The sequence below is a fragment of the Zootoca vivipara genome, chromosome 2 (genome assembly GCF_963506605.1).
Source record: "Zootoca vivipara chromosome 2, rZooViv1.1, whole genome shotgun sequence".
Taxonomy (NCBI): domain Eukaryota; kingdom Metazoa; phylum Chordata; class Lepidosauria; order Squamata; family Lacertidae; genus Zootoca; species Zootoca vivipara.
The window spans coordinates 44138721-44165889 of NC_083277.1; the positions used below are offsets into that span (position 1 = coordinate 44138721).

General features: G+C 42.3%; 1 protein-coding gene across 4 annotated transcripts in view; it reads right to left on the reverse strand.

The window, feature by feature from the left end:
• CACNA2D3 (calcium voltage-gated channel auxiliary subunit alpha2delta 3) overlaps positions 1–27169 on the reverse strand; it is a 511446-nt gene that overhangs the window by 95005 nt on the left and 389272 nt on the right. For all 4 annotated transcript variants that reach the window (XM_060271434.1, XM_060271435.1, XM_060271432.1 and 1 more), the window contains 10 exons: positions 25975–26058; positions 18339–18410; positions 17985–18046; positions 15280–15347; positions 13638–13683; positions 13398–13495; positions 12304–12397; positions 9670–9765; positions 7688–7809; positions 7022–7102 (listed from right to left, as the gene is read on the reverse strand). In XM_060271434.1, the coding sequence (XP_060127417.1) occupies positions 7022–7102; positions 7688–7809; positions 9670–9765; positions 12304–12397; positions 13398–13495; positions 13638–13683; positions 15280–15347; positions 17985–18046; positions 18339–18410; positions 25975–26058 (823 nt within the window). The remainder of the gene's footprint in view (positions 1–7021; positions 7103–7687; positions 7810–9669; positions 9766–12303; positions 12398–13397; positions 13496–13637; positions 13684–15279; positions 15348–17984; positions 18047–18338; positions 18411–25974; positions 26059–27169) is intronic.

The following is a 27169-nucleotide window of genomic DNA, read 5'->3' on the forward strand; positions in this document are numbered from 1 at the left end:
GAGGCAGTGCAAGACAGGAGTGCCTGGCGTGCTATGGTTCATGGGGCCACGAAGAGTCGGTCACGACTAAACGACTAAACAACAACAACATGTTTCAGCTAGGATGGGCATTCAGACAACCCAGACAAACAGAGACTAGAATATTATCCCTAGGCTCTATCTTTAAGGACTGGGGATGCGAGGAGGAAAAAGAATTGCTATAGTTCTTGACAGACACCTCTAGCTTCCAACCAGTGAATAGCTTTACCAGGGCTGTTTTTTTTAAAAAAACTTTCAATCTCAGTGCTTCTGGAAGGGATGTAGAAAGAACTCAGCTTTTCAGCTGGTGCCAACTGAGCAGAAAACACACAAGTCTCAAACAGTTTATCATTCAGCATACTTCCTAATTCTTGCATCTATGCTATGTAGAAGGTTATTTATTTTCAGGTATCTCTATGAAGTATGCTATTTTCATTCAAATTGCTCCAGAAAACATGGGAGAGCTGCACTATGCCCAGCTCCACATTCACCCTCTGAACAGTGGGGGCTCTGGCCCCCTCAAAAAGTACATGGGGGAGTCAAAGTGCCTTGGGTCCTAGGAGTCAGTGCACAAGCCCTGTTGCATTAATCCAGGCATCCGCAAACTGCGGCCCTCCAGATGTTTTGGCCTACAACTCCCATGATCCCTAGCTAACAGGACCAGTGGTTGGGGAAGATGGGAATTGTAGTCCAAAACATCTGAAGGGCCGAAGTTTGGGGATGCCTGCACTAATCTGTCTGAAATTTTGGCAGACTTCACCCCTTCATTTGCAAAAGAAAAAGGGGAAAAAAGGACAGATCATGAAGCTGAGGCTCCAATACTTTGACCACCTCATGAGAAGAGAAGAATCCTTGGAAAAGACCCTGATGTTGGGAAAGATGGAGGGCACTAGGAGAAGGGGACGACAGAGGACGAGATGGTTGGACAGTGTTCTCGAAGCTACGAACATGAGTTTGACCAAACTGCGGGAGGCAGTGCAAGACAGGAGTGCCTGGCGTGCTATGGTCCATGGGGTCACAAAGAGTCGGACACGACTAAACGACTAAACAACAACAACAATACCCTAAAATGGAAAAGTAAAGGTGACTACTGTACACAAAATATTCTCTAACCTATTTGTCTGAAATATTGCAGGCATCACCCACTCACTAGCAGCTAATACACCTGCAAATTTCATATAGTTATTTTACTACACTGTCAATGGGGCCCCATTGAATTTTCTGATCTATGGCTCACTTCTTCTGCTTCTACAGAAAGATCCAACACTGGAGTGGAATGGGCAACATGTTTCTGACACTTTCCCCATTTCCCCTTACGGATTACAATGTTGATTACTGTATAATGATTACAATGTTGAGTGGGTTGCATTCTGAAGTTAACAAGTAAATATATTTCTTGATCGATAAAGGTAGCATAGACTCAGTTTTGTTTGTGATGCACTGCATTTCCCCTTACACTTCCCTTGAAGGCATAGGACTCAAAGAAAATCTCCAATAGAGTGGATATTGTTGCAAAGGATTGTTCATGCTTGTAAACGAAATTGTTTTCCATGTTTTTGTTAGGAAAATCTATCAAAATAGATTTTAGACTGGAAGAAATAGATTATCTCAACTAGTGTCACAGTTGATAATAAATCAATAATGCAAGAAGGCTTTCAAGAAAAAAGAGATTTGAGAGTAAAGAATATGGTGTGGGGTGTTTTTTTTGTTTTTGTTTTTTTAAAGCTCTAGTCCGGCTTCTCAGTTTTAGGATCCTGTTTTCAGTATTTCTTGGAGAATGAGGTGGACACATATAGAATTCTGAAGCTACTAAGCAGGTTACAGTGCTTTAAAACTGTATGTTGGGCATCCCTAGAATATTTTCCTTTGTGTTAACAGGACACCAGCAACAGTGAATGAAATGACGCCTGTTAAATGCAGCTGGTACTTCTTTGTGGTACATACCTCGCTGGTATATTTAAATCTCAAATAGCCATAGAAAGAGGATACACCCTAAGAAAGATACTGCGCATGATAGCAAAAACTAGAAGGCATCCGACTTTCTTTTCTTCATATTTTCTCTATTGAAATGAAAAAACCAGCAACAGCATATAAAACCAGGGGTGGGCAGACTTCGGAGCTACGGTAGGTGTTAAAGACATGCTATTAGAATGAAAGAACAGGGTGGCTCTGAACACATTCTAAGCGTATTATCTTCAACAGAAAGTGATTTCACAGACCTTTCCCACAAAAGTTCAGTCCTGATTAGCTTTCTTCATTTGCTGTTTTGTTGTTGCTTTTGTTAAACAGCTAGGCTCCTTTGGGAGGAAGGGTGGGATATAAATTTAATAAATAAAACAGCTGGGAGTCTACTAGCACAGGCATCCCCAAACTTTGGCCCTCCAGATGTTTTAGACTACAGTTCCCATCTTCCCCGACCACTGGTCCTGTTAGCTAGGGATCATGGGAGTTGTAGGCCAAAACATCTGGAGGGCCGCAGTTTGGGGATGCCTGTACTAGCACATCCTGATCTGCCTTCTGATCACCCCTAATCCATATACGACTTGGGAAATAGTCAACATTGGTGTTCTGAAATTCTTTTGGAATGCCAGTAAAAATGTTGATAGTGGCAATCTGATTATTCACCTTTGTTTGTTTTTCTAAAGTTTTCTACAAACTATCTCACAAAAGGTTCCTATGTAAACTTAACCACTTGGTTGTGAGCCTGAGTTTTAGCTTCTGTGCAGCCAACTGAGTTAGAAAGATTTCAGAGAACAGAGGACAGTTCCAAGTAACTAATACTGTGGTGAAGAGCACCTGTTCTTCTCACAAGCCAGTTTATCTAATAATAAACTATTTTCTGCTGTAACCTTTCCCATTATGTAAGGAAAGTGTTTGATGACATTCAGGCCAGATGGTCAGCATCCTATCTTCAGTGAAAGATAACCAGAGCATCTGCTAATATGCAATCAATGCTCAGTGGCATCTCCTGCTCTTCAAAATGCTTCTCATTCAAAAAGTCTAATGTTACTTTAGCACATCCTGAAATATTAAACGTGTATTATATGCAAGTGTTCCTTCATTGGTTGAAAGTTGTATAATCTTCTTAAAAGCACATTAGAATTTTCCTGACTTGCAAAGACGTTCATTGCAGCATTTCCCTGTGGGGAGGGCTCTCTAAAACAACCAAATATTGTAAAAATGCATTGAAGCAAAAATAAAAGTTATCCTTTCAGTGTGTCCTGGAAATGTATCAGGATTGCATTGATCCTCAAGCTGTGTGGTTGGGCTAGGGATGTCAGAGAATTCCAGCAAAAATGGAAAGCGAAACAGAAATTACCAACATTAACATACTCATCCCATTCCCGGAATAAAATTCAGTATAGAGAATACGATCAGTATTCATTGTTGTGATAGTTTCCAACCCACAGAGGATACATAATGATATGTAATTGATCTCCCCACCACTCTGCAATTTGCCCTGTGTTTCCTTTGCACTGAAATGAATTGTGTGGAAGACTCAATGATAACATATTATAACATAACAATAATAAGCCGACCTGAGTCCCTGTCAGGGAAAAAGATGAGATATTACTTAATAATAATGGAAGTTCCATGCAGCCAAAATCCCCACCTCAGTGTCATGAGGGGTCAAGAATAAGGATGGACCAGGAGTCCTTAACACACCTGACAGCTGCAAGGAACCTCTAAACCAGCATTGGTTTCCCAGAAAGCAAGCTCCCAACTACGGAAGTTGTAAACATTTGAACATGTAAGGGGGACTCTCGCAAAGGCAAGAACCCCTCATCAAATGTTTATGAGCAGAACTTGGGCAAAGACAGCCTTGCTTGCATGGAGAAATGTGTAAAGCTTCTTGGCCTTGGGATGCTTTGCCAACATTCATGTCAAATGCCCAAATGACTTACAGCAGCTGAGCTTCACATACCATTTCTTAACATTTTGGATATTGTTATCGTCAATGGTACCTTGTACTCAAATATTATTCACCAGTAAGGTTAGAGGAAAGTTCTGTTCATTTTGTATTTTAATACAAACTAAAAGCATTCATGTATGAAAACAAGACACAAATGTATTATGTTAGGAGAAACGGCTTGCAGAAATGTTTATATCAGGCAAAACTGCTTGAAAAAAAGCTGTACATTATTATCAGAATCTTTTTTGTGATTTTAAAGTGTTGTGGGAATGCAGTGAACTGAACGTAAGAATCAACAGCAGCGAAATGCACACAGGGAAGAGCATGGCTATATTGGATATAAATAAAATGCAGCATTACTGATGTTATGTCGTGAGTGTGATTTCAGCTCTTCGTGTAGTCAGCTCTGAGTAGTGAGTCAGCATACTAGCAAGGAACTGCTAGGAGTCAAGTATAACAAGAACAGTCTTCTTTATTGCAGTAGGAATCTTGACTAACAGGAGGGAAAGGGTGAGTTCCTTTTATCCTCTCAGGAGCAGGGGTTGGGGAAAGGATACATTTAGATTTCGGTGGGACCCTATCAGAGTGAGGATCCAAATTGTGCTAACAAGTTAACCAATAGCAACTGTCACCACACCCATTTGAATCGCCCTGGTGCGGGAAAGGTAGTTACAGGACTAGCAGAGGAACTCATGTACACAAATTAAACCAATACATAACAACTGATCCAGCACTATTCATTACAAAACGAAAACATTGCTACAATTTACATTGTAGTTTTACGTGAACAAAGTTCTAATTTGGTTATTCAATTATTGGCTCTGCCCCCAGTAACATTTCAGCCTCAGGCCCTTTTTCTATGCATATACCAGCTCATATACGAAGTCCGTACGTTTTGTGTACCCAAAACACCTACTTTGCCTTGAACAGCAAACAGAAAATCCAGTACTCTGGAAGTTGGGTGGGAGGGTGGATTGTTGTGCCTGACTGACACAGGCCAACTTAAAGATGCGCACCCACACCAGGAGAATATGCTAGCCCAGTCCCACTCTTGAAAGCTCAAGTTCTCTTTCTTTAAGCAGCCCAGATAACTCATCTCAACCTGCATATGGGAAAGGATTCTTTCATATTTGCATGGATTTCACTACACAGTGACTGAGAATTTATAATGTGGAGGGGAGAACACCATAAGAAGCGAAGAATAAAAGACTGCTGTGGGGGAGTGAAAAGTTTGTGAATAGCAAAGATGTGTTTCAGAATGGTTTGACTCAAAATACTGCTTTTCACACCACAATTGAAAGATACCTTTTCACCAATCACATTTGTATCATTACATATATTGTAAAGGAGTGTCCCAGATCCAGCCAGTTTGGTGCTCCTTCAGATATGGCTGGACTGCACCTCCTTCCATCAACATCAGCGGCTGGCTCAGCTGCACAGCTACCTGGGCAGGGATAGCCTAACTTCTGCTTTCTGTGCTCCAGTAATCTCTAGGTTAGGTTACTGCAAAATGCAGAGGCTGCCTCTGGAGACAGGTCAGAAACTTCAGCTGGTGCAGAATTCAGCAGCCAAGCTGCTCGCGGAGTCAAGATGGTTTGAGCATATTAAACCCAACCTGGCCTGACTGCACTGACTGCCAATCAGTTTCTGAGCACAATTCAAACCTTAAATGTCTAAATACAGTGGTGCCTCGCTAGACGAATTTAATTCGTTCCACGGGTCTTTTCTTATAACGAAAAATTCGTCTAGCGAATCTCATAGGAATGCATTGAATTTTATTTTATTTTATTTTTTGCCCATAGGAACGCATTAATTGAATTTCAATGCATTCCTATGGGAAACTGCGATTCGCTAGACGAATTTTTCGTAAAACGAATTCGTCTAGCGAGGCAACCTCCGCTCGAAAAATCCTTTCGTTAAGCGGAAATTTCGTTGAGCAGAGCATTCGTTAAGCGAGGCACCACTGTACTGTAATACCTCAAGAACTGCCTCACCCCATATGAACCAATCCAGACCCTGCAACAGTAATAGTAATATTAATAATAATATATGTATATGACACCAATCTGGCTGGGTTGCCCCAATCACTCTGGGCGGCTTACAACAAATTAAAACACAGCAAGACATCAAACATTAAAAACTTCTCTGTACAGGGCTGCCTTCAGATGTCTTCTAAAAGTCAGATAGTTGTTTATTTCCTTGACATCTGATGGGAGGGTGTTTTACAGGGTGGGTGCGACTACTATCTTTGTGTGCCTCCTCCACGGGACGTAAGAGGATGGCAACATGAGAATGGGTCTTTTCCACAGTAGCTCCCCACTGTGCAATGTTCTCCCCAGAGAATCTCACCTGGTGACTTCATGATATATCTTTAGGCACCAGGCCAAAACATTCCTCTTCTCCCAGGCCTTTGGCTAATTAAACCATCTATGGCCTTATAAACTGTGTGTCGGGGGAGGCATTGTTTTGTTTGTTATTATGTGTATTTTGATCCTGTTAACCACCCTGTGATCCTTGGATGAAAGGTGGTCAATAAATTAAGGGAATAAAACAAACAAACATTAGAAATAAACTCCCATCAACCCTGACTCTTGGCCATGCTGGCTGGGGCTGGTGGGAACAACATCAGGAAGTTGGGTATGAAATAGCTTGTAGAAAACACTGGTGAACTCCAGTGCTGCTGCAGAAGTACTTTTGCCCATTGATGTTCCTGTTAAGCCAGTTGTATATATTGTTATTCTCGATATATACATTTGCAGCTAACTTCATACACAGGTATGACCAATAAGGGTCCACCTATGTTTATTAAAATTTATAATAAGAAAGATTTGTGATTTCAGATTTGCCATACTGAAATTTTGGTAAATACTGCCTTGTTAATGCAAATTAAACCCCTTCCAGGGCATTCAGAATCAAGCATTTTAAGGTGAGGAGGCCTGCGATGGTCCAGACATTAGGTCATTAAGTTGCACGTCATTGAGCTTACTTCCAAAACAGTCTTTAAGTGAGAATTTTATAGGAAGTCTAAGTAGCATAAGAAAGCAAAGCCTGTTTACAATATTGATATAGAAAAGGAGCGAGAATTTTTACCTGCTACCACTGGAGATTTTCTGTCATCTAGAAGCTGAATGGCAGTACTTGCTGTTACCACGTTGCTTTTGTTTGCTGTTTCTACAATAAAAAAGAAGCAGTTATTCAATATGTATTTTTAAACAACTGGTGGTATGTTTTCACAGCAGCAGATTAAAATAAGCTTTGCATGTCATCTGAACTGGAGATTGTAGTCAAGCTCTATCCTGCTAAACCATAATCTGTAACCAAGAACAAACCTTGGTTAAGGAGGGGAGAGATTAACCATGACCCCACATTTGGATGGCATGCTAACCCACACATTTGTTTAGTTGCTAGGTCGTGCTGAGCTCAAAGTTGTGGGGAGGGGCTCAAAGGACTGTGGCAGCCTCCCTGGAAACCAGTACGTTTGTGTGTTCATGCTAAACAACAGTTCTTTGTGTGCACAGTGAAATTAGAAACTGAAATTACAGCACAATATTAAATTAAGTCCTGCAAATCTTAACTGCTTGTAGTTTTAAGTAAGCAAAAATGTTGGGTACCAATCTGGATTGATGGGTGCAATTCCTTCCTTCCTTCCTTCTTTTTATTTACGTAAAGATTTTATACCACACATTTCACATGTATCTCAAGGTGGTTTTGAGTGTATGAATTAGCTATGAATCGAAGCAAAATTAAATGACAAACCTGTGCTGAAAGGGATTGAGTAGACAAAGCTTCCTGGTATCTGTTCTGCAGCTCTTCTGTACCAAAGCGGGAAATGATCAGCATTGAAAATATTCTCCTTGTCTCCAGCTGTCAAGAAGTCTCTTGAAACAGAAGAAAATATAATATGTTTGCTTGTTTTGGTTTCTACATCTTAAGCGCCTTAAAAAGTTTTCTTTCTTTCCTTCTTTCTTTAGTTCTCCTGAAAGTAACTCTAAAATAACGTAAGCTACCCTCTCGATACCAGAGTCACTGGTGTCAGAATGGCAGCCCCACATGCACCTGGTTACAACTGCGTTTACAATGCCTTCCCAGGTAGAATGCACCTAAAATAAACATACTGCGGTTAATAAGCATAGCTGCTGCTAAGACACAGAAGCTGGAAAACCTGACTCCTCCTCAGCTTATAGGTAGCCCCAGCAACCAAGCAATGAACATCTTCCAGGAAGCATAACAGACAAGCACATTAGGCCTTACTTTATTGATGTTTCAATACAGTGGTACCTCGGTTTAAGTACACAATTAGTTCCGGAAGTCTGTACTTAATCTGAAGCGTACTTAACCTGAAGCGAACTTTCCCATTGAAAGTAATGGAAAGTGGATTAATCCGTTCCACGCGGGTCCGCGAAGTACTTAAACTGAAAGTACTCAAACCGAAGCGTACTTAAACCGAGGTATGACTGTATTTGGTTTCAATATTTGTATTTTTGTTATTTCAGTTTTGATTGTGTAGGTTGCTTTGAGACCCTTTGGTGTAAGAACCAACAAATAAATATAATAACAAATAATAATAATAGTAAAGTAGCATGTGTGTTGAGAAAAACCAAGAAAAGGAGTGCATGAAACAATGCTGAACCATTGCTTTCCAGGGTTGTTGGGTTTTTTTGGGGGGGGGGTGATTTTATTTTACAAAACAAAAGAAACAGATGTGCGCAGAAGGGCTTTGGGCTTGTGTTTTTCAAAGAGCAGTCCTCCAAGCAACATGTAAATGGAGGTGCTTTCAAAAACATGAGAGTTCAATGTGTAATGGGGATGGTGAGGTTTCTTCTTCTTAGGCATGCTTTAAAATAAGTCTTGAGATTCTGGGCATTCTCACTTAAAATGTTATTTTGTAGCTAGCAATGCATGATGAATTGGGTGCAAATAGGGAACCATTTTCTTGGGAGATTCAGGGGGGGGGGGAATCAAGGGGATAGATATCCATTGCCTTTTGGGGGGTATATGAGCTGTATTAAACCTGCTAAAAACAGATCTGCATTCTTTGTGTGATGAGGCAGGATGAAACAGTTTGAAAACTGAATGAACAATCTGTTATGCACAAGCATCCCAAATTAAATCCCAAATTTATTTTCTTTTTAAACATTTATACACCATCTTCCAAACAAAATCCCAAGGAGGCTAACACACTATGCAATAGACAAAACACATTGCAATAAATGAAAATGAAATCATAAATTCAGTAACTGGTACATTTCTCAAGGCCAGGCGTTTTACCTCCATGCCGCCGCCCAAATAAGCTCAGCTGAGGTGTGCAAGTGCACTTTCAAGATTAGCCAAAAACTCAACGAGGTTGGCACCCACCTTATTTCCACGAGGACACAGCTCCATAAATTGGGCATTGCAACAGAGAAGGCCTTCCCTGGTTGCTACCAGATGCATTTCTGCAGACTGTAGTGCAAGCAAGAGGGCCTCATTCTGAGATCATACTGGCTACTCTGGTCTGAAGAGGTGAAGGCATCCCCTCAGATAGCCAGGTTCCAAGTTGTTCAGGGCTTCCTAAATCAGCAACTGAAGCTCACACTTGGCCCAGCAGAGTTTTAGTGTCCTTTGTTTTGACACATGGAATCTGAACTAGAATGCAGAGAACTGGTGGGGAAGGGAAAGAAGGGACTATATAAAATTATGTGCATGGTTCTCTACTTCCGGTACTGCTTTCTTACATTGCCATATACGGTACTACTTACTGATTAGTTAGCTGTTCCGGTCCCACAAACAAATTGACACGAGAAAGACCCGTCCGAGTTCCAAGGAAGGCAACTTCCACTCCCTTGTCTGAATTTCTGAAGAAGAGCAACACGCAAGGAAGAATTACATTTCCAGACGGTAAATGGTACGCAGATATTCTGAGGTCACAAGAAGTGCAAGCACAAACCAGGACTGCAATTTTAATCAGTTTTAATAAATATACTAATCAACTTAAGCTTTAACTGAAATTAAAATATTTCCCCAATTAATTAGTGGGAGTTGGACTGAAAGGATAAACTATTAAGCAGTCAACACAGATGCACAATCTCCCTTCCTCTAACCCAGGCATCCCCAAACTGTGGCCCTCCAGATGTTTTGGCCTACAACTCCCATGATCCCTAGCTAACAGGACCAGTGGTCGGGGAAGATGGGAATTGTAGTCCAAAACATCTGGAGGGCCGAAGTTTGGGGATGCCTGCTCTAACCTATAGTTGTGTGCAAATGGCTGCTTGAAATTATCCGAATTATCCTATACATCTGAAGGCAGCCCTGTATAGGGAAGCTTTTATAAAGGTGAATGTTTTACTATGTTTTTATGTATGCTGGAAGCTGCCCAAAGTGGCTGGGGCAACCCAGTCAGATGGGTGGGGTATAAAACAAAACAAAACAAAACACCCTACTTTTAGATGACTGGGAGCACAATTTATCTCAATTTTTCAAAGTTGGGGAATAAGAAATTACCTAGCAGGTTTTTTCAGGGGGTGGTTGTGGGGCTCACCATTACCAGTGGCTGTAGCACACTACCATTTAATTTAATAATGGGGAATATTTTGGGGAAATTATGCGAGGTGACCTTTTTATAGGGGGTGATGGGGGGGGGGGAATCTCAGAAGTTTCCCCAGCTCTAATCTGATGCTCTATCAAGGCTGCAACCCTGCACATTCTTAGGAGTAAGGACTAGCAGAGTCATTCCAGGATATTGTTTTTCATTGCCCCCCCCCCCTACCCTTCAAAAAGGAAAAAAAGGAAAAAAGGAAAAGACACTCCACTATTCTTCATGTGCTTTTAAACAATGTCCTATTGGTCCCTTAAGTGAATCTTCTATATTCCCTTCCCAGTTTCCCTTTTCAAAATTGGTTTTAAATGGCCTCAAATGTGGCCTTAATGCACTGATTTTATGCAAAACACCCCGAGAGCGAGTCAGCAGGGGCACTGCATGTCAATCTTGGGTTTTATTATTATTATTATTAAATTAAATGCTGTCCGTGCAATTTCATTTTGCAGCTCCAGAAAAAATGACGCCATGAGGGTTGTCAGGTGGCTGCCTAGAGATTCCCCCCATAGCCCTTTAATGGGCTGCTGACCTGGAAGACAAGAGAGTCCTCATTTCTCTCATCCATTATGCTGCAGGCTCTGTCATCAGCCTCCCTCCTCAGCTGATGTACAGCTCACTTGCTCATTACAGCGGGTAGGGGATGATTGTAGGGGAATGACAGGACTGAGGATAGCCACACAGCTGCCGAATCTTTTATTTTAGTAATGGGTTTAATGGAAAGGAGAAATAGCTGGGTTTCAGCTTAGCAACCCTACATGCCAGGGCTCCAAACGAAGTCACATCACAGCCCCAGTTTTAGAAAACACCAACAGTTGGTAGCAGCACCTCAGAAGAGAGAGTAGTGGCACTCTCAGGATGCCAGCACAGCAAAGCCTGTACCAGGAGGACAGTCTAGATCAGGGGTAGCCAGTGTGGCCATTGGCTTAGGGTTGATGGTTCCTGGAGTTCAACAATACCTGGATCACACCACATTGGAAATCTATGATTTAGGTCATTATTCTGTAAGTATAGTATTTTAACACCCATTACTCTAAACAAAATAAAAAAAATTCCCTCCAGTAACACCTTAGAGACCAACTAAGTTTGTCATTGGTATGAACTTTACTCTATGAACCATTCCTCTAGTACAGAAGAGGTTCTAAAGAATGTAGACATGAATTGACTCTTTCCACTGATACTAATGGAGGAGTCTATAAGGGCAGGTGAATTATTTCTGTGCATCATTGTAAGGGGGACTCCCTACAGGGAGCCAGCCCCCATCATCCTAACGTCCACCTCATCAAGTACAGAGAGCACCAGTGGTTCTGAAGCAGCCAGAGGGGGAGGAAGAGACTCAGAGGGGGAGAGAAATCAGAGTGAGGAACAATAGAAAGCTCAGGCGGAGGGATGCAGGCAGATGCTTGGGGATACTGCAGAGCCAGAGAACCGACTGCTGAGGGAGGAAACTGAAAGGGCATCACTCCTTCCGGCGCCAGAAATAAGGAGAGCACCGCAACGCAGGTCAAGGGGGTGGCGCTTCGGGGTGCCCAGACTACTTTGCTGGCGTAGGAACAGACGTACGCCATTGCCGGATTTTGATTCGGGATGAGAGGTCATGTTTTAAGCTGTTTCTACACTGTAAATAAATAGCACAATAAACTTCTTTGAAGACAAACTGGACTCTAGTTACTCTAGAGTAGCCACGCCGACCCTCTGACAATCATATATTTAAAACAATGAATGAATTGGTGAAAATAAATGTATGCAACCGAGTGAAGACATTATTAAAAGAATAATAAGCAATGCTCTGTTCACTTACTCTGATTTGTTCAGTGCAAGGCTGGTCCAATAAGCTTCTATTGGTGCGCTGACCACTGCATCAAACAGTACTTCCTGTATTAATTCTTTATCACCTATAAAGTTTTTAAAGCATTAATAAGGAGCATGTGTGCAGCCTTCTTACGGCAGTAAACTTGGAGTCAGTAGATATCGGCAGGAATGCTACATTTCTGTTATTAGAGACTGTATACTTCACTGCGGACTCTGGCCCCAGAAGAACTTGTAAGTACGCAAGTGATGGAAATCTCACCTATTTGAGATGAGATGGGGAGGAGGGAAATCTCACATACCACGGCTAGCATCTTTCTCTTGCACATGAAAATCAAAATTTCCTGGATTCCATGCACTAATCCTTATAGGAGTTCCATATGTCCATACTTTATTTCATCCAGGGACTATCATGCTTGGTAACATCATTCCACAATACTGGTTGTGATCCACCACCACCCATATTCTGTCCCAGTGCCAGCTATAGAAGACACAATTAGATGAGCACATGGAACATTTGCTTTCTGTGGCCAGCAATGGAAAATTCCCAGTTGCATGTGTATGGTTGTGCTGCATACAGTACCGTCTCACATCCCAACCACAGCTCAATTGAGTTTTTGTTACCAAAGCACATACAGGTGTGATCATCAAACAGCCTGAACGTCAAAATCTGTCTTGGTTTTCTCAGTAATACGTGCCAATGTATTTCTAGTGATGCAAGCAAAGGTTTCACCCAGCGGTTTGTTGTATAACATTCAGTACAAATGGAACTTTCTTAAGTAAGGATACTTAGTGTTTATGTAGCATTCAAAGAGCTTCAGAATCTTTATTGTGTTATAATCCATTCAGTGGTAGGTCAGTATTATAACCCCAATATTGCAGATGGGGGAACTGAAGCTGAGAGAAAAAAACTTGCCTAGACCAGCTACTGATTTGATGGTTCAAGCAAGCTCAGCCCCCCACCAATGATGTATGCTGCCTCTGTATTGCATTAAAAATGAAGCTGGTGTGTTATTCTGTAAAAGGCAAATACAGTTTGGAGGAATGCTGGCAATAATTATCAAAATCAGTCAACAACATACTTACAAGGAAGCAACGGCTCTTTCCCCATGAGGTAGTTTTGAATAGCCTTCAGCTGAGTCATTTGGCGGTGCTCAGGATGCAAGTCTGTGTTGCAATATGACCTGAGAACATAGCATGGTTAAAAATAATTTCAACAAATATTTGTGAGCGTGATCTCCCATTGTCATTCTGCAGGAGTCGGGCACACCACGCATGAACAAAAAGGCCAACACAAATTAAGTGCATGCTTTATTGAAGACTTACCATTCGTCTGCCAAAGATACATCAGGCTGTTCTAAATCAGTCAATCCTGAAATCAGAATACATGACAAAGGTCATTTTCTGAAAGCTATCAGCATCAGTTCAGTGTCTGTATACAGTTCATGACAGTCATTCTTCCTTCTTTGGGGTAGGGAGGGGGCTGCTAGGTTATATACCATAACTAATGTAAATTAAGTGTATTTCTATCAGTACTCAAAAATATGCAAGAACCAAGGGAGTACATTTGATTAAACCTTAGGAACTGAATATCATTATATATACAGGATCACATAGGTTAGACAGCTGGAAGACACCTGTACAAACTTCAAGCATGTGAAGACAACAGGCGCTTTTACCCTAGTTATCCCACAAGCATGATATCCTAAGGATTGTAATCAGTGGGTTGTATCCAATGCTGAGTGTGTGGAATTCCGTGCATGCAGCGGGACTTCCTTTTCCTCTCCTCCCCTAGTACACCACCCAAATATACTTTTGTGAGTGTGCAGGGAGATGGAGGGGGCAGGAAAGGAATAGGAAGTTCCATCGCATGCACAGAAACCAGTTGACCAGTGACGCTGCAGTGTTGGGAAATAGCCTTGTGTGTTTCTCTATTCCTTTAGTGATCTTGTGGTACTGTTACATATGCTCTTTTGTTATTGCTGTCTGTATTTTTAAGTTTTTTAAAAAACAAAACTCATGAAGACGCACAGGCATAAAAGAGCATAGGAGGTGGGTATGAGAGATAGTCAAAAAGGCAAGTAGCTGAAGATAGGAATGGAAAAGGACGCTGAGATTATATAGTCTTAAACTCTACTGACCGAGATGACAAAACATAATTTTTAATACAAAATGAAGATGACCAATGTAGGCTTGGGTAATTGTTTATACAGGAACATAGGAAGCTGCCTTACAGAAGACCCTATGCTGTCCACTCTGGCAGGCAGTTTCAGACAGAGGTCCTTCACATTAGCTGCATCCAGATCCTCTTAACTGGAGATGCCAGGGACTGAACCAAGGAAATTCTGCATACAAAATGTGTGGTTTAGGCTGGAACTATCTATCAAGAGTAACTACAGGGGAATGAAAACTCACTCTCAACCTCAGTTATCATTGTCTGAACAGCTGGACCCAGGTTCTCCTGTATGTTTTGGCTCTAAAACATTCATGAGTCCCACAACTGTGGTTAGCAGTAAAAAGTAGGGGATCTGATACTCTAATGATGATGCTTTGACCATGAAAAACACAAATTGGGGCAGATGGGGTGGGAGTTTTCCTGCTGGGCAAGCAAGGTGGCTGCATAGCTCCGTGGTCCGATCCACCTAACAGGCCTAATCAATTAAAACCACAAATCTAGCACAAAGATGCTCACAAAGTGAGGGATAAAATGATGCAGCCATGTTGCCGCTTTCTATGTTACAAGGAATCTTTGTTGTGGGCACTGTCCCCATAAATCTCTCACATATATCTTTCATCCAATTAGATATGTGCGCATGCACACACCCACACCCACATACCCAAAACATGCACAAGGTCACTGGGCAATAAAGCAGAAAAACTGCTTGAGAGACCTACATGCCTTAAGCCCCATTATCATGCAATAGTTGAACAAATGCCTAGGAAATCTGATTTGCTGTGCAAATGCTACCTTCTTCTATAGTCACGTTTCCTCTGAAGAAATATTTGCCGTGTCCTCTAGAGAGAGCCACACCTAAACTGTGCAGATAAACAAAAAGCAGGCCATGAAATCTGTCCCACACACAAAGCTAGGAAAGTGCAAGAGAAAATCTATACCATTTCTCCCGGCATTTTTAGTCCGTGCTCTAGAAACAATTCAGTGTTGTTTCCAAAACCTTGGTGGTTGCATTTATTGCTCAACCAGCCACTTCAGTGCCATTTCACTTTTACTGTGCCAGGAGCAATGGACTGTATCTATTTGTGTGTTTAGGGGTGCAGTAACCCGTGCATTCTCTGGCAAGCTCAAACGCAAGCCCCACCAAGGTCAGAGTGGTTTTTCCAGCTGCTTCATTTTCCAGCCAAGGTCTGAACATGCCCATGGGCTCACCAAGAAGGAGGCTCAAAAATGAAAGTCATCTGTGTGCGTGGGGGGGGGGACTGCCCTTACTGATAGTTTGGGCGCCAGTAGAGCTGCTGAGTGCAAGGAAATACGAGAATGTGTTAATGGGGGTCATAATGACCCACTTGGCATAATTCTTTGTTGCATATTTGGGCATGTTAATATTTTACGGGATGTAAATAATACCGCATTGGGCTTATCTTCTCCATATAACACGGTCACACACGGAGGACTACTACTATAGAATGTATAGCATGGGCGAATGGCTGGAAGACATTTCCTCTGTTTTCTAAAGCATTCATGAAACTGCAGTACAGGTGACTTGAATGCCTGGCAAGAGATCAATAGGATAAAGCCCACATGGTTCCCACTCGGAGATACAATCTATTCTCTGTGGTCAGGTATCTAATTTGTTTGAGAATGGCTATCAACAAACCTTCGGAAAGGAAATTCCAAAGACTCTTTTTTGGCACAACAGAAATGTATGCTATAAAAGTACGTTTCCTTTTCTGCCCTTTAAACCATCTACACTACTATCTCTTATCAATACAGAACCCACAATAGAAAGGCAAGGATCTGGAAAAAAACGTTTTATAAAATAGCTTTTGCACTGCACTTATACTGCTCTCTCATAGGTAGAGGGGCATCCTGATCCACAGCTAAGTTAAGACAAGGGGCCAACCTGAGGCATGGATGCCACAAATGTCAAGAGCCATTACCAGAATCTGGTAATCTTCAGGCTTCTGTGCAAGTCACTGGTCCAGTGAGCTACCAGAACTATGGTTTACAACAGCTTTCGCTAAATGATTATTAATATTTCCATACCATCCTTCGTCAGAGGGTCACAGGGCAGTTTACAATATAAAAGCACAAAATATACAGCACAATACATATTAACAAACAAAAACAACCCTCCCCCATCTAAAAGGCCATAGGTGGTTTAATTAGCCGAAGGCCTGGGAGAAGAATAATGCTTTTGTCTAGCACCTAAGGATATGTAACAAAGGCGTCAGATGAACCTCCCTGGGGAGAAAGTTCCACAAGCAAGGAGCCACCACAGAAAAGGCCTGTTCTCATGCTGTTGCCCTGTGGACCTTTCGTGGAGGAGGCACACGAAGAGCCTCAGATGATGATCACAGGGTGCAGGTCAGTTCATATGGGGAGAGGCCACTCTTGAGGTATTGCACTTTCCATATGTTTTTACTCCAACTCCCATCAGCCCCAGAATGGCTGGGGTGATGGGAGTTGTAGTCCAAAACATTTGGGCAGCAATGCATTTTCAGGCTCCGGACTACCCACCCTGATTGGCTAATGGATCCTCCTGGACAGGAAGGACTCCAAAAGGCTTCCATTTTGGGATGAGACTTTGCCTGAGCTACAACAGGCTTCTTTACTCTGGTATATTTTAAGAGTCTCTCTCAGCTCTCTTGCCACTTGGCTCTCCTCCGTCTGATGCCTGTGGCTCAGAGCTGATATGCAGGCAGTAGGGGCTTACTGCACAATTGGGCAGGAAGAAGAAGAAGAACTGGGGGCCCATTGGTGCCACAGCCAGGACTGAGCTCTTGCCTGCTTTCTAGAGGCAGATCCACTTGCAGCCCGGAGCCTTTTACAGGTGTTACTGGCCTGCCCCTGGGGCCACACAAATTCTCTCAACCTCTCATGCAATGAGGATGAGCTTCTGGAGTGGGGAGTCTTTTGTATTCATGGAAACAATAGAGAACTTTCATCTTCCTGGGTTCTCCTTGAGGGGCTCAGAGAACGTGTGGGAATTTGGGGAAGAGCTAAACGCATAGCTCTGGAGCCCTGCTGTACCCTTGTTGCCTCTTCAGTCGAGTTAACACCAGGTCAGGAGAGGCTGCATACGCCCAGTATCATACTTTGAATGGCTTGTGGTTCAACAAGCCTCCTCAGTTCAGATCCATGGTGCACACAGAGATGCATTTGTGAGTATAATCCTTTAAATGGTACCATTCCTTTCCCAGAGCTCTGTGGCAAGCAGAGCTGCCTGTTTTCTGGAGTGGCAGGGGCAGTTCACACACACATGCTGCTTTCCCCAAGCACTGAAGAGAACGGAGGACTTCCTGAATGGCAGGTCCAGATCACAGCCAGGGAGTTTACCTAAAAAGGCATGCTCGGAAACCTTTTCCTTTGCTCTTTGCAGCATTGTCCAGGAGTATTTTATTGTCAGCCCCTCCTGATGAGCTTTTAATGAGCTTGCAAGGCTTGCAACTGCAATGAGCCTGATGAAATGTTCCATTTATTATGGCCAGCCCTACCTGAAAGGAGTCCCCTTGATGTCTGTATAATAGTAGTCATTTGTCATCACCAACACCCGCTTCTAGATTTAGAAAAGAAAAGAGAAACAACAACATGCCTGTTAGGAAAGGTTTGCAGGGTTAAATGCAAAAGCAAACTTAAAATCTGTGACAAGATTAATAACAGCAATATGCACACATACATGCAAATGTTTATATCTGACCCACAATTAATAAACACAGTGGACATCATGTCTCAGGGAAAGTTTTCCACTCCAAACATACACTTTAAACCAATGGCTTGTGGGTGTTTTATTTTTAAAAAAGCAATTATTTGTTTTACTTCTAGCTGAAAAAGTATTTTCTATACGATACCCCTTTGTCCACTGTTTTCTTCACTTCCATAGAGAATTTTCCTGTTTTCTGATTCACCATTGCATTTCGAAGCTGAAAGTAAAATACAGTCATATAGTTAAACAAGGAATGAGGAAAAAATAATCTTCTTTGTAGTTGGGCAAAATAAAGATATTTCGCATAGCTGCATAAGGCGTGTGCACACAGTAACCTTCCACCTTCGTGTAATTTAACTATCAAGGATGAGTTGTTTTCAATTCATGTTAATAGATTATAGATTAGAACCTGATAGGATAGATAAAAATGCATATCTGGATCCACAGGGTTCTGCTAAGACAGCTTCAGGCAAAGTCCTCTCAGCAAAAACATTTTCCGGCAGTCTTCTTGGTCATGGGTTAAGTGTGCGGACACAATTAATATGAGGTTTGTTTGTTTTTCATGCAGCAGCCATGTGTGGTGAGCATTGAAATTAAAAATTTTCTCTTCCTGCCATCGTTATGACAAAAAAAAAAATCACTTGCTGAAGCTGCTACTTTCAATGGAAGCTTCTGCTTGCAAGGAGAGAAGGATTAGTATGGAAACAAGACACAACCCACATGTTGTGTGCACATTTTTAAATACAATGGCTGCCAGGAGTAGGTCAGGAGTAAAGTACCCCATGTCAGTGAAGTTAACTCTTTATTCAAAAGAACTCAAACAGTGCAGGCCTAGTGATCCCAGCAACTCTTCCCAGTAGGTCTTGCCCCAACGAGCCAGTTGTGAGGACTGAAAGCCTCACCTTCCTGCCACTCTCCTCCCCAATTCCTTCCCCAGCAGCCTAAGGCTCTCTCAATGCTCCACCCTCTTCATTTCTCTGCATGCTCTGGGAGATCAGAACTACTCACAGCAGGAGGGGGAGACTCCCTGGCCTCTTTAGCAGCCTGCCTCCATTTCACCTCTTGACCACCCCCCCTCTGCTTCTGCTGCTGATTCTGGACTGCTTTCTGTCACAGCCCGTTCCTGCTCACTAAACCCTGTTACCTCTTCAGTTTCCGAAATGTCCTCCTTCCAGCCAGTTCCTCCTTCTCCCTCCTTTCTACTAAACTACATGGGCATGTTGGGGTTTCTGGGTTGGATAGAACACCCAAGAAATTCTGAGAAACCCTAAAAGAGTTCCATTCAAATTTGGAAAAAAGATATGCACGTGGTGATGGGTACCCTACATATCTCCAACTGGGGTCCTTCTACACTGTGATATTACTTGTTTCTCACCAGACTAGATGACCTTTCAGAACCAAGGGCTGCAAAGAAACACTCCACACAGTGAGAAAGAGTCATAAGACCAGAATTGCCTCCATTAAACCAATATGCAGATTTGAGGTGAAGGTTTCTGCTCAGGAGAAATATCTGATGAGTTTCAGAAAAAGCTAGAAGGATTTATATAAAACTGGTGGGACTTCTAAATGGGTTCCACACATTCTTAATTTAAATTTCTTTCTAGAGATTACAGGATGTAGTCCAAAATTGGAAGCTCCTTGTATGTGTGGTTCTGTGCCTGACAATGAAGTAATATTTGTGGGATGGTCATGTGAGCACCAGAGTTTTGCATCCGAATTATGGACTGGGAGTTCAACTCACAATTTTAGCGCCAGGACATTTCTTTGCCCAAGCATTTTAATGGTTTTTTTTTTTTTACTTTATAGTCAATTTAAACTTGTTTTATACAGTGTTTCTCCCCCCAATCCCCCTAGCTTTCTATATTTACATTGCTATAAATGATGTCATTTTCTTGTTTTTGGTATACTGTCATTTTGGTATGTTCTGTTTCCCATGCTTCAACCTCCCTGGTATTTATATAGATGAAGAATGTGCTAAATGCATGTCAGACTCAGAAGGAAGTTCCACTAAGTTCAGTGGGGCTTAATCCTAAGTAAATGGATGCAGGATGACAGCCTGAATAATATTTTCAATAAATAAAAAAAAAACCATTTCTGCTTCTTTTTTCATTTTGCCTTGAACTAGCCTAACAGAGCTCACACAATATAGCATTTGAATGTGTAAATAATGCATACAGCCCTGGAGAAAGGACATTTCAGGATACCTTAAGACCCTGCTGCATTCCAGGATTTGAACCCAGTGAGCTTATTCTGCTACCACTGCACCTATTTATTCGTCTCCAATCCACTTGCATCCATCATGGATGATTAATTGGACAAGAGGGACAGGCTTTTTTCATTGTCGATTTGCTATCAATGTCCTCCTGAAGGAGGACTGTGCTGTTGGGGGGGGTGGGAGTAGGGGGTGGAATTGTTGCCAAAGCTTGTCAGGGAAAGAGCTGTTTTTGTGAAGAATTTTAGCATGGCTGTCAGACTGAAAACTGCAATGTTTGCAGCTCTTTAAATTTAATTCTGGGCCATCTAGATCGGAGCTAATAATCTTAGTCTTCAGTCAGCAAGTGTAAAAGAATAATTTTTCGCTGGAGGCATATATAAAATAAAACATATATTTTACTGTAGATTTGTGTGTGTGTGTGTGTGTGTGTGTGTGTAACACACAGTGCGTAATAGGCAATTCTGGAAATATTTTCCCTTTTTAACTTTTGTGGTTTTGGACTAGGAGAGCTGGTCTTAATTAACAATCTACTTTCTAACGTTTAAAGAACTGTTCCATTTATCTTTAACATGTTTCTCATTTTTCTCCATTTCAGAGCCTGTAGTCTTCCAGCGCCCACTCCCCACACAACCCTCGGGCAAGTCACAGACTTTACAAAAAGGGCCCCCAAAACCCTCGTAGCTTTTAAGATCAAGTATGCATGTGGGAATTAGATTTTTATTTTTTTATTTTTATTTAACCCTCTGAATGGAGTTCTTGGCTTTGTAGCTCAGTTTTTCATCTATTCTGTAGACTTTTGTTCTGCTACCTCTCTGGGGTTGAAACTGGTGACCAGCGATATGGATGCAGAACATCTTTCATCCAAAAGCAGGCCAGATCCTTTTAAGTATAAGTAACACAATGTGCACTCCCAAATGTAAAGCTTCGTTTTCACTACGGAAGACATTTTAAACACAAAATAAAACTGTACCTCCTTTAATCTAATTAAAACTGCATGTTTTCTAGTCTTGTTAATGGACACAATGTCACGAAGCAATCTATAGAAAATGGGTAAAGAGGCAGGCAGACAGGTTGACAAATGTAGCACAATATAAGCTTGCATCCTCTACACCAAGTCTGCCAACTGACAATGTACTTCCTGACTTGTACACAACCAGGTATTGCAGCTTCAGATTTTGGGTGGCCCTGAGCAAGGTGTTAAAAGGTCCCTTCAGAACTCACCGCCACCGCCGCCACCGCCGCCCCCCCCCCATGATGTTGGTGCTGCAACCACCAGCAGCCTCTTTGTTTTTGGAAGCTTCTATATATCTCTATCAACACTAAGGAAGCCTTTTGGGGTTGGACTGTTTGGTGGCTGCAGTATTGCCAGGGTCAACAGCAGTCACATTTGAACCAACAGAGGGCCAGAGCAGGGGCATCGTCTTGCCCCCCCCCCAATTGAGGGTGTGCGGTCATGTGACGTGATGTATCATGTGATGCCACCTGGAGGGTGCCAGGTGGGGGCAGGACGCACGGAGGGCGATCTCTGTGTTTGCTCATCCCAGCCACAGTCCAGGAGCTCAGGAGCCAGGCAGAGACTGGGACAAGTGAATCAAAGATTGCCCATGCTCCTCCCAGCCGTGCGGAGTTTGGGACAAGCATGGGCGATCTTTGCTTCATTCATCCCAGCTGCAGCCCGGCTGCTGGGCTGCTGGGTGGAGGCTGGGGTGCACGGAGCGCACCCAGTGGCGGCTCCCTCAATATTGGGGGGGCACTGCCCCCTGCCAAAAAAAATATTGGGGGAGCTAAAGCCCCTCCACCGCTGGGCCAGAGTGGTGGCTGAAGTCACAGTAATGCTGAGATGATGACGTGGTCTCAAACAAATGCCGGCCCCAGCAGATGTCCAAGTAATTGGAAGATGACACTGGACATGTTAGTGTCCGGAGTCAACCCAAGATATTGTGTTGGTGAAGTTTTGCTGCCACTGCTACAGCAGCAACAGTTGGATGCCGCTTTGAATCAAGATAGTGGATTGAAACATCCCAAGTTGCACCAAACAAGTTTATATGCCTGTGAGATGTACTGAGTCAGCAACCACACTCTCAAATATTCTTCTGACTGGCAGGGAATAAGAAAAATAAATCTCCCCACCCCAGCTCCAACCACGGAGATAACAGGATCTGAGGTGTACTAACTGTTTACTACTACCCTTGGTCCCTTTCTTGATGAGAGCAGCATTATAACAGCAGGCCCCTCCCTTGACCTCTGCAAACTAGTCTAAGGACAAGATGCCTATCCCGGTTTCAATTTGAAGGGGGGGGGTCAGTCTTTTCCCTTCTTCTAGAAAGCTTGATAGTGCAGGTGCTCTCCAGTGAGTGCTAATGCACAGATTAAATAGAAGTCTTTGAGTCTCTGGTGAGATGTTCAATGGACTTCAGCAATTGCAGAATCTGGGTATTTTGATTTGAATTGCACAAGTGGGGAATTTCACTTGCAAATCTCATTTTGAAATGAATTACGCCAAAGTTCAGGTTGAAAATGCAGAAAAGAATGTAGGAAACTGTTATGTACTGAGCTGAATCATAGAACAATAGGATCCAGAATCAGCAGTCTGATTGGTCCGCAGGAGCCACCCAATCCAACTCCAGGTGGAAGTGAATCCGCAACCTGATTGGCCTGCAGGAGCAGCCAATCAGGCGGCTGGCAGAAGTGAATCCGCAACCTGATTGGCCTGCAGGAGCAGCCAATCAGGCTGCTGGCAGAAGTCAATCCACAAACTGATTGGCCCACAGTTGTAGCCCTGAAGTAGCCAATCACGCAAAGCCCATTGTGTAAATAATGTATATAAGCAGATGGTTTTGGGAAAAGGGCATTCTTCTTCTCTTCAATGACTACGAGCTGAATAAAGAGCATGAAATTCACTCTCGACTCCGAGTATATTTTAGAAACATCACATAATCTAGTGGAAATGTTTAGGAGCAGAAATCGTAAGAGCAGAAGGGAAGAGGTGAAAAGTCCCTGAAAAGATGAACTGATTTAATCAGCAAAATAAAGAAAGACTGGCACTGCTAAAGCCCTGAACTGTTTCATTCTTTATAAACTGAGTAGGGGTGGGCTGACAGAATCAGACATATATTTTGCAAGGGAGAAGGAAAACATAAACTTGAGTTGGAGAAAAAGGATAAAAAAATGCCTACATCTGAATGCTGATAATGCTCCAGAGGCAGACATACGTGATGAATCCCAGATTTCAGAAAGACGTGACACTGTAAATATGGGAACCTTCCGTTGATATATTCAAAACCTCTCCAAAATGAGTGGGTTTTGGAAGGATATAGGGGATGCTAATGTACTGCTGATATTTGAGAAGAGTGCTAGGAAATATCTATGAAAATGCAGACATGCAAGCATGACTTTAGTCGGCGCAGACATTATGGGAAAAGCTCAATAACAGGAACCGAAAGGAGAACACCTGGAAAGTTATGATTTAATTAAGGACAGTCAGCATGGATTTGCACAAAACGAATCATGCCTAACAAATCAGATTTATGGTGGAAGTAACAGAAAGACCAGGCAAAGGTTAAGCCATGGACATAAGGAAGACTTTTGATACAGTGCAGCTCAAGGAATTGACATGTAAATAAAGAATGACACGGAAGGGAGATGCAAGCTGACTGGACAACACAGATATGAAAAAAGGGAAGAGCATGATCTTGGAACAGAAAGGACTTAACTGAAAAGATTAGCACATACCTAAAAGAAAGTGTTAGATGGACAGCACTAACATGATCTTGCAGTTCTGGATTCTGGGGTTTGGACAGAGACCAAAAATGTGGTTCTTTTTAAAATATCGGTTGGTTTCTGGCATTTTAAACTGCTTCATAAGCAACAGAGAAGTTTCTTCAGAGATATAGAGCAGCCTGGCAAAATTTGGCACAAGGTTTGCTCTTGTGTAATCTAACATCTAAATGGTATTTACTCAGCAGGACCTAGAGGTGACTCCTGGCTTTTGAAAGTTTGAAGTTCTGCCCCTATGGAGGTGGTGGGGCTTGGCACCTCCTCCTCATTCATCTTACCAAGCTCTATGGCTGGTGGAGCTTGTAACAGGACTAGTCTCCCTCTGCCAATCCTTACAGCTGTATGTACTATCTATCCTGTGATCATTTGTCACCTTTATTTTCCATCTTCCCACTAAGCACATACGGGTTATTTATTTATTTATTTATTTATTTATTTATTTATTGCAATATTTATACCCTGGTTTTTCACCTTTCTGTCTTTGCAAGGTGGCCAAGTGTGTTTGTTTCATTTGACCTATACAGCTATGAGAAGCATTAGGCTGAGAGAGTAGGCCTGAGCATGGGTTTGAATATGAGCCTCCCTAGAATTATATGTTATGCCAATCCTCTCCACATGACATACAGATTCTGGCTTCCTGAAACCTTTCTGCCCCTTCCTACTGCAGCTGGTATATCAGTTCTACATGGGCTAAGAGTAGAAGTTTAACAAGTAAACTCAGGGGGAATTCAGTGTAGCACTAGGGCAATCGTTCTGTCAGCGCAAGGATGTTGGCTTGCCAGACAGAATGATCCCCCCATCTTCTCCCCCTCACACATTGTTCTGGGGATTCTCCCAACCCCTCTAGAGCCTTTTTTTTATAGATGTGGTGACAGGGCCGGATTTAGGTTTGATAAGGGCCTAAGCTATTGAAGGTAATGGGGCCCTTTATACGCCCAGCTGTCCTTTGTCAACAACCAATTGTGGCTGTTTTTTGGGTTGAATATATGCCACATGGTAATTTATGGACCTAATAGGTATCTAAAGCCATTTGCACATAACAAATAGGAGCCTACACAACACAAAACACTGTTGCTGTATGTAGGTTTTATTTTTTTTTATTTTTATCTTATATTTTGGAAATGTACATCCAGTTTTTTTTCCTTTAAATTTTTTTGGGGCCCCCAAGAGAGCAGGACCCTAAGCTATAGCTTGTTTAGCTTATACATAAATTCAGCACTGTGTGGTGAGGACAGGGAGGGAAAGCACTGCTGCACTAGCAGAAGTCCTTGCATGGGTTTCCACTAGTGGGGCACAATAGTTGAATCCCACCCAGGCTCCATATAACACTGGGCTATCTTCTATTCTCTCCCCGCCCCCCGTCACTGAGCAGCAGACTAAATGAACCAAATGAACCAAAGCAGTGTAGGGATTTATACACACGGCCTCTTATTAAGTGCTTCCCTGGACCACCACCCAATATGGCCTGCCCTTGAGGGTCACTTACATGGTAACCAATGGAAATCAAGATGTTGTGCATGGCAAATGGCAATATATCCTTGGTACATCTATACACGGGGTACGTACGTACGAAGTGGAAGAAGAGTGAGAAAGTCAGTACTGTATATACCTGGGGGGGGGGGAACTAATACAAAACGAGAAGACAAAAATAAAATTTAAATGGAGAAGGGGAAGAACAAGGGCCATTACCTTTCGCTTCTCTTTTCTTCCTGCTGCTTAACACTTGAAAGTGATATACTAGTGAATGCAATGACCTTTCTGACAAGCTCTGACAGAACAAATCACTCACCACATCATCCCTGTCTTCCCACTCCACCTCGGAAAGGTCGACGCTGCTATAGTTGGGCTTCCTTCGCTTTTTTACTTCTTCATACTAGAGTTTTAAAAAATATGTGTTTATTTTTTAAAAAGACATTGGACAAAATGATGAGCCATTTCTTTACAACCTCAAGTTCAGCTTTTATGCTAGATAGGTGTTTAGATGCAGTGGGTGGTTTCAGCAATGTCTTTGGTTAATCCCGAGGTAAGCACACAACAGCTTTACACAAACAAGTGTTTTGTTTTAACACAACTCTTTGGGGCTCCAGAATGGATTTCCTTTCATCAGAATGTGCCCTTTTCACAGACTGTAAGCACAGCAATTGTCAGTGTGCCCTTGACACCGAGGGATCAGGGACAAATAAACTTGGACACCTAATAAAAGAAAATTGCTTTGGAAGAGCACCACAGATACATTAGACTGCCAGCTACTACACCATATGGAAAGTATGCAAGTCGTACTCTCAAAGTTTATAAAATACATCCTGAACTAGCTCTGCAGCCATGCAGGAAGTGATATTTCCTAAAGTGTTATCAACAAAACGTTTACATATTTCTCTTTAAACAAGATAAGGCCCTATTCCTAGGAAGTTTGGTGTTAATATCTGCTGATACTGTAGTTTATCAGCCCTTTCATGGGGGCAGATGGGTGGGAGAACACAAGAAGCACACTAATAGAGACATGCTATTTGTTTTTTATCACTAATATGGCAACACTGTAAATCTCACATTTTAAAATAAGCATCACATGATGACAAATGGCTTTGACACTGGCGTTCCTGTAATGTAGGAAAATCCTGCCCCCTGCTGCACATCACAACTGAGAGACCCTGAAGAAACACCTTGTTATGGGTTAAAGCTAATACCTACAATGAAATGTTGTGAGCTCACCCAAGAAAATAAATCAATGCATTCTGTTACGAGTACATCTCAAGTGCACACAGTTAGTTATTCTGTATTACTCAGTGTTAAAACTAAGGCTGTACAAAATCCACAGGAAGACATCCATCTGAAAAACTCTTTTCTGGCACCAAGCTATGAATTCTGCCAAAAATCTAACTGCCTATACTAATTCTGCCAGCATTACTCTAAGGAATTGTTTGCTTCAAGAAAAGCTGTTAAATTCTTTTTAAGCACACACACTTTGCTCACAGTTGCATTGCACA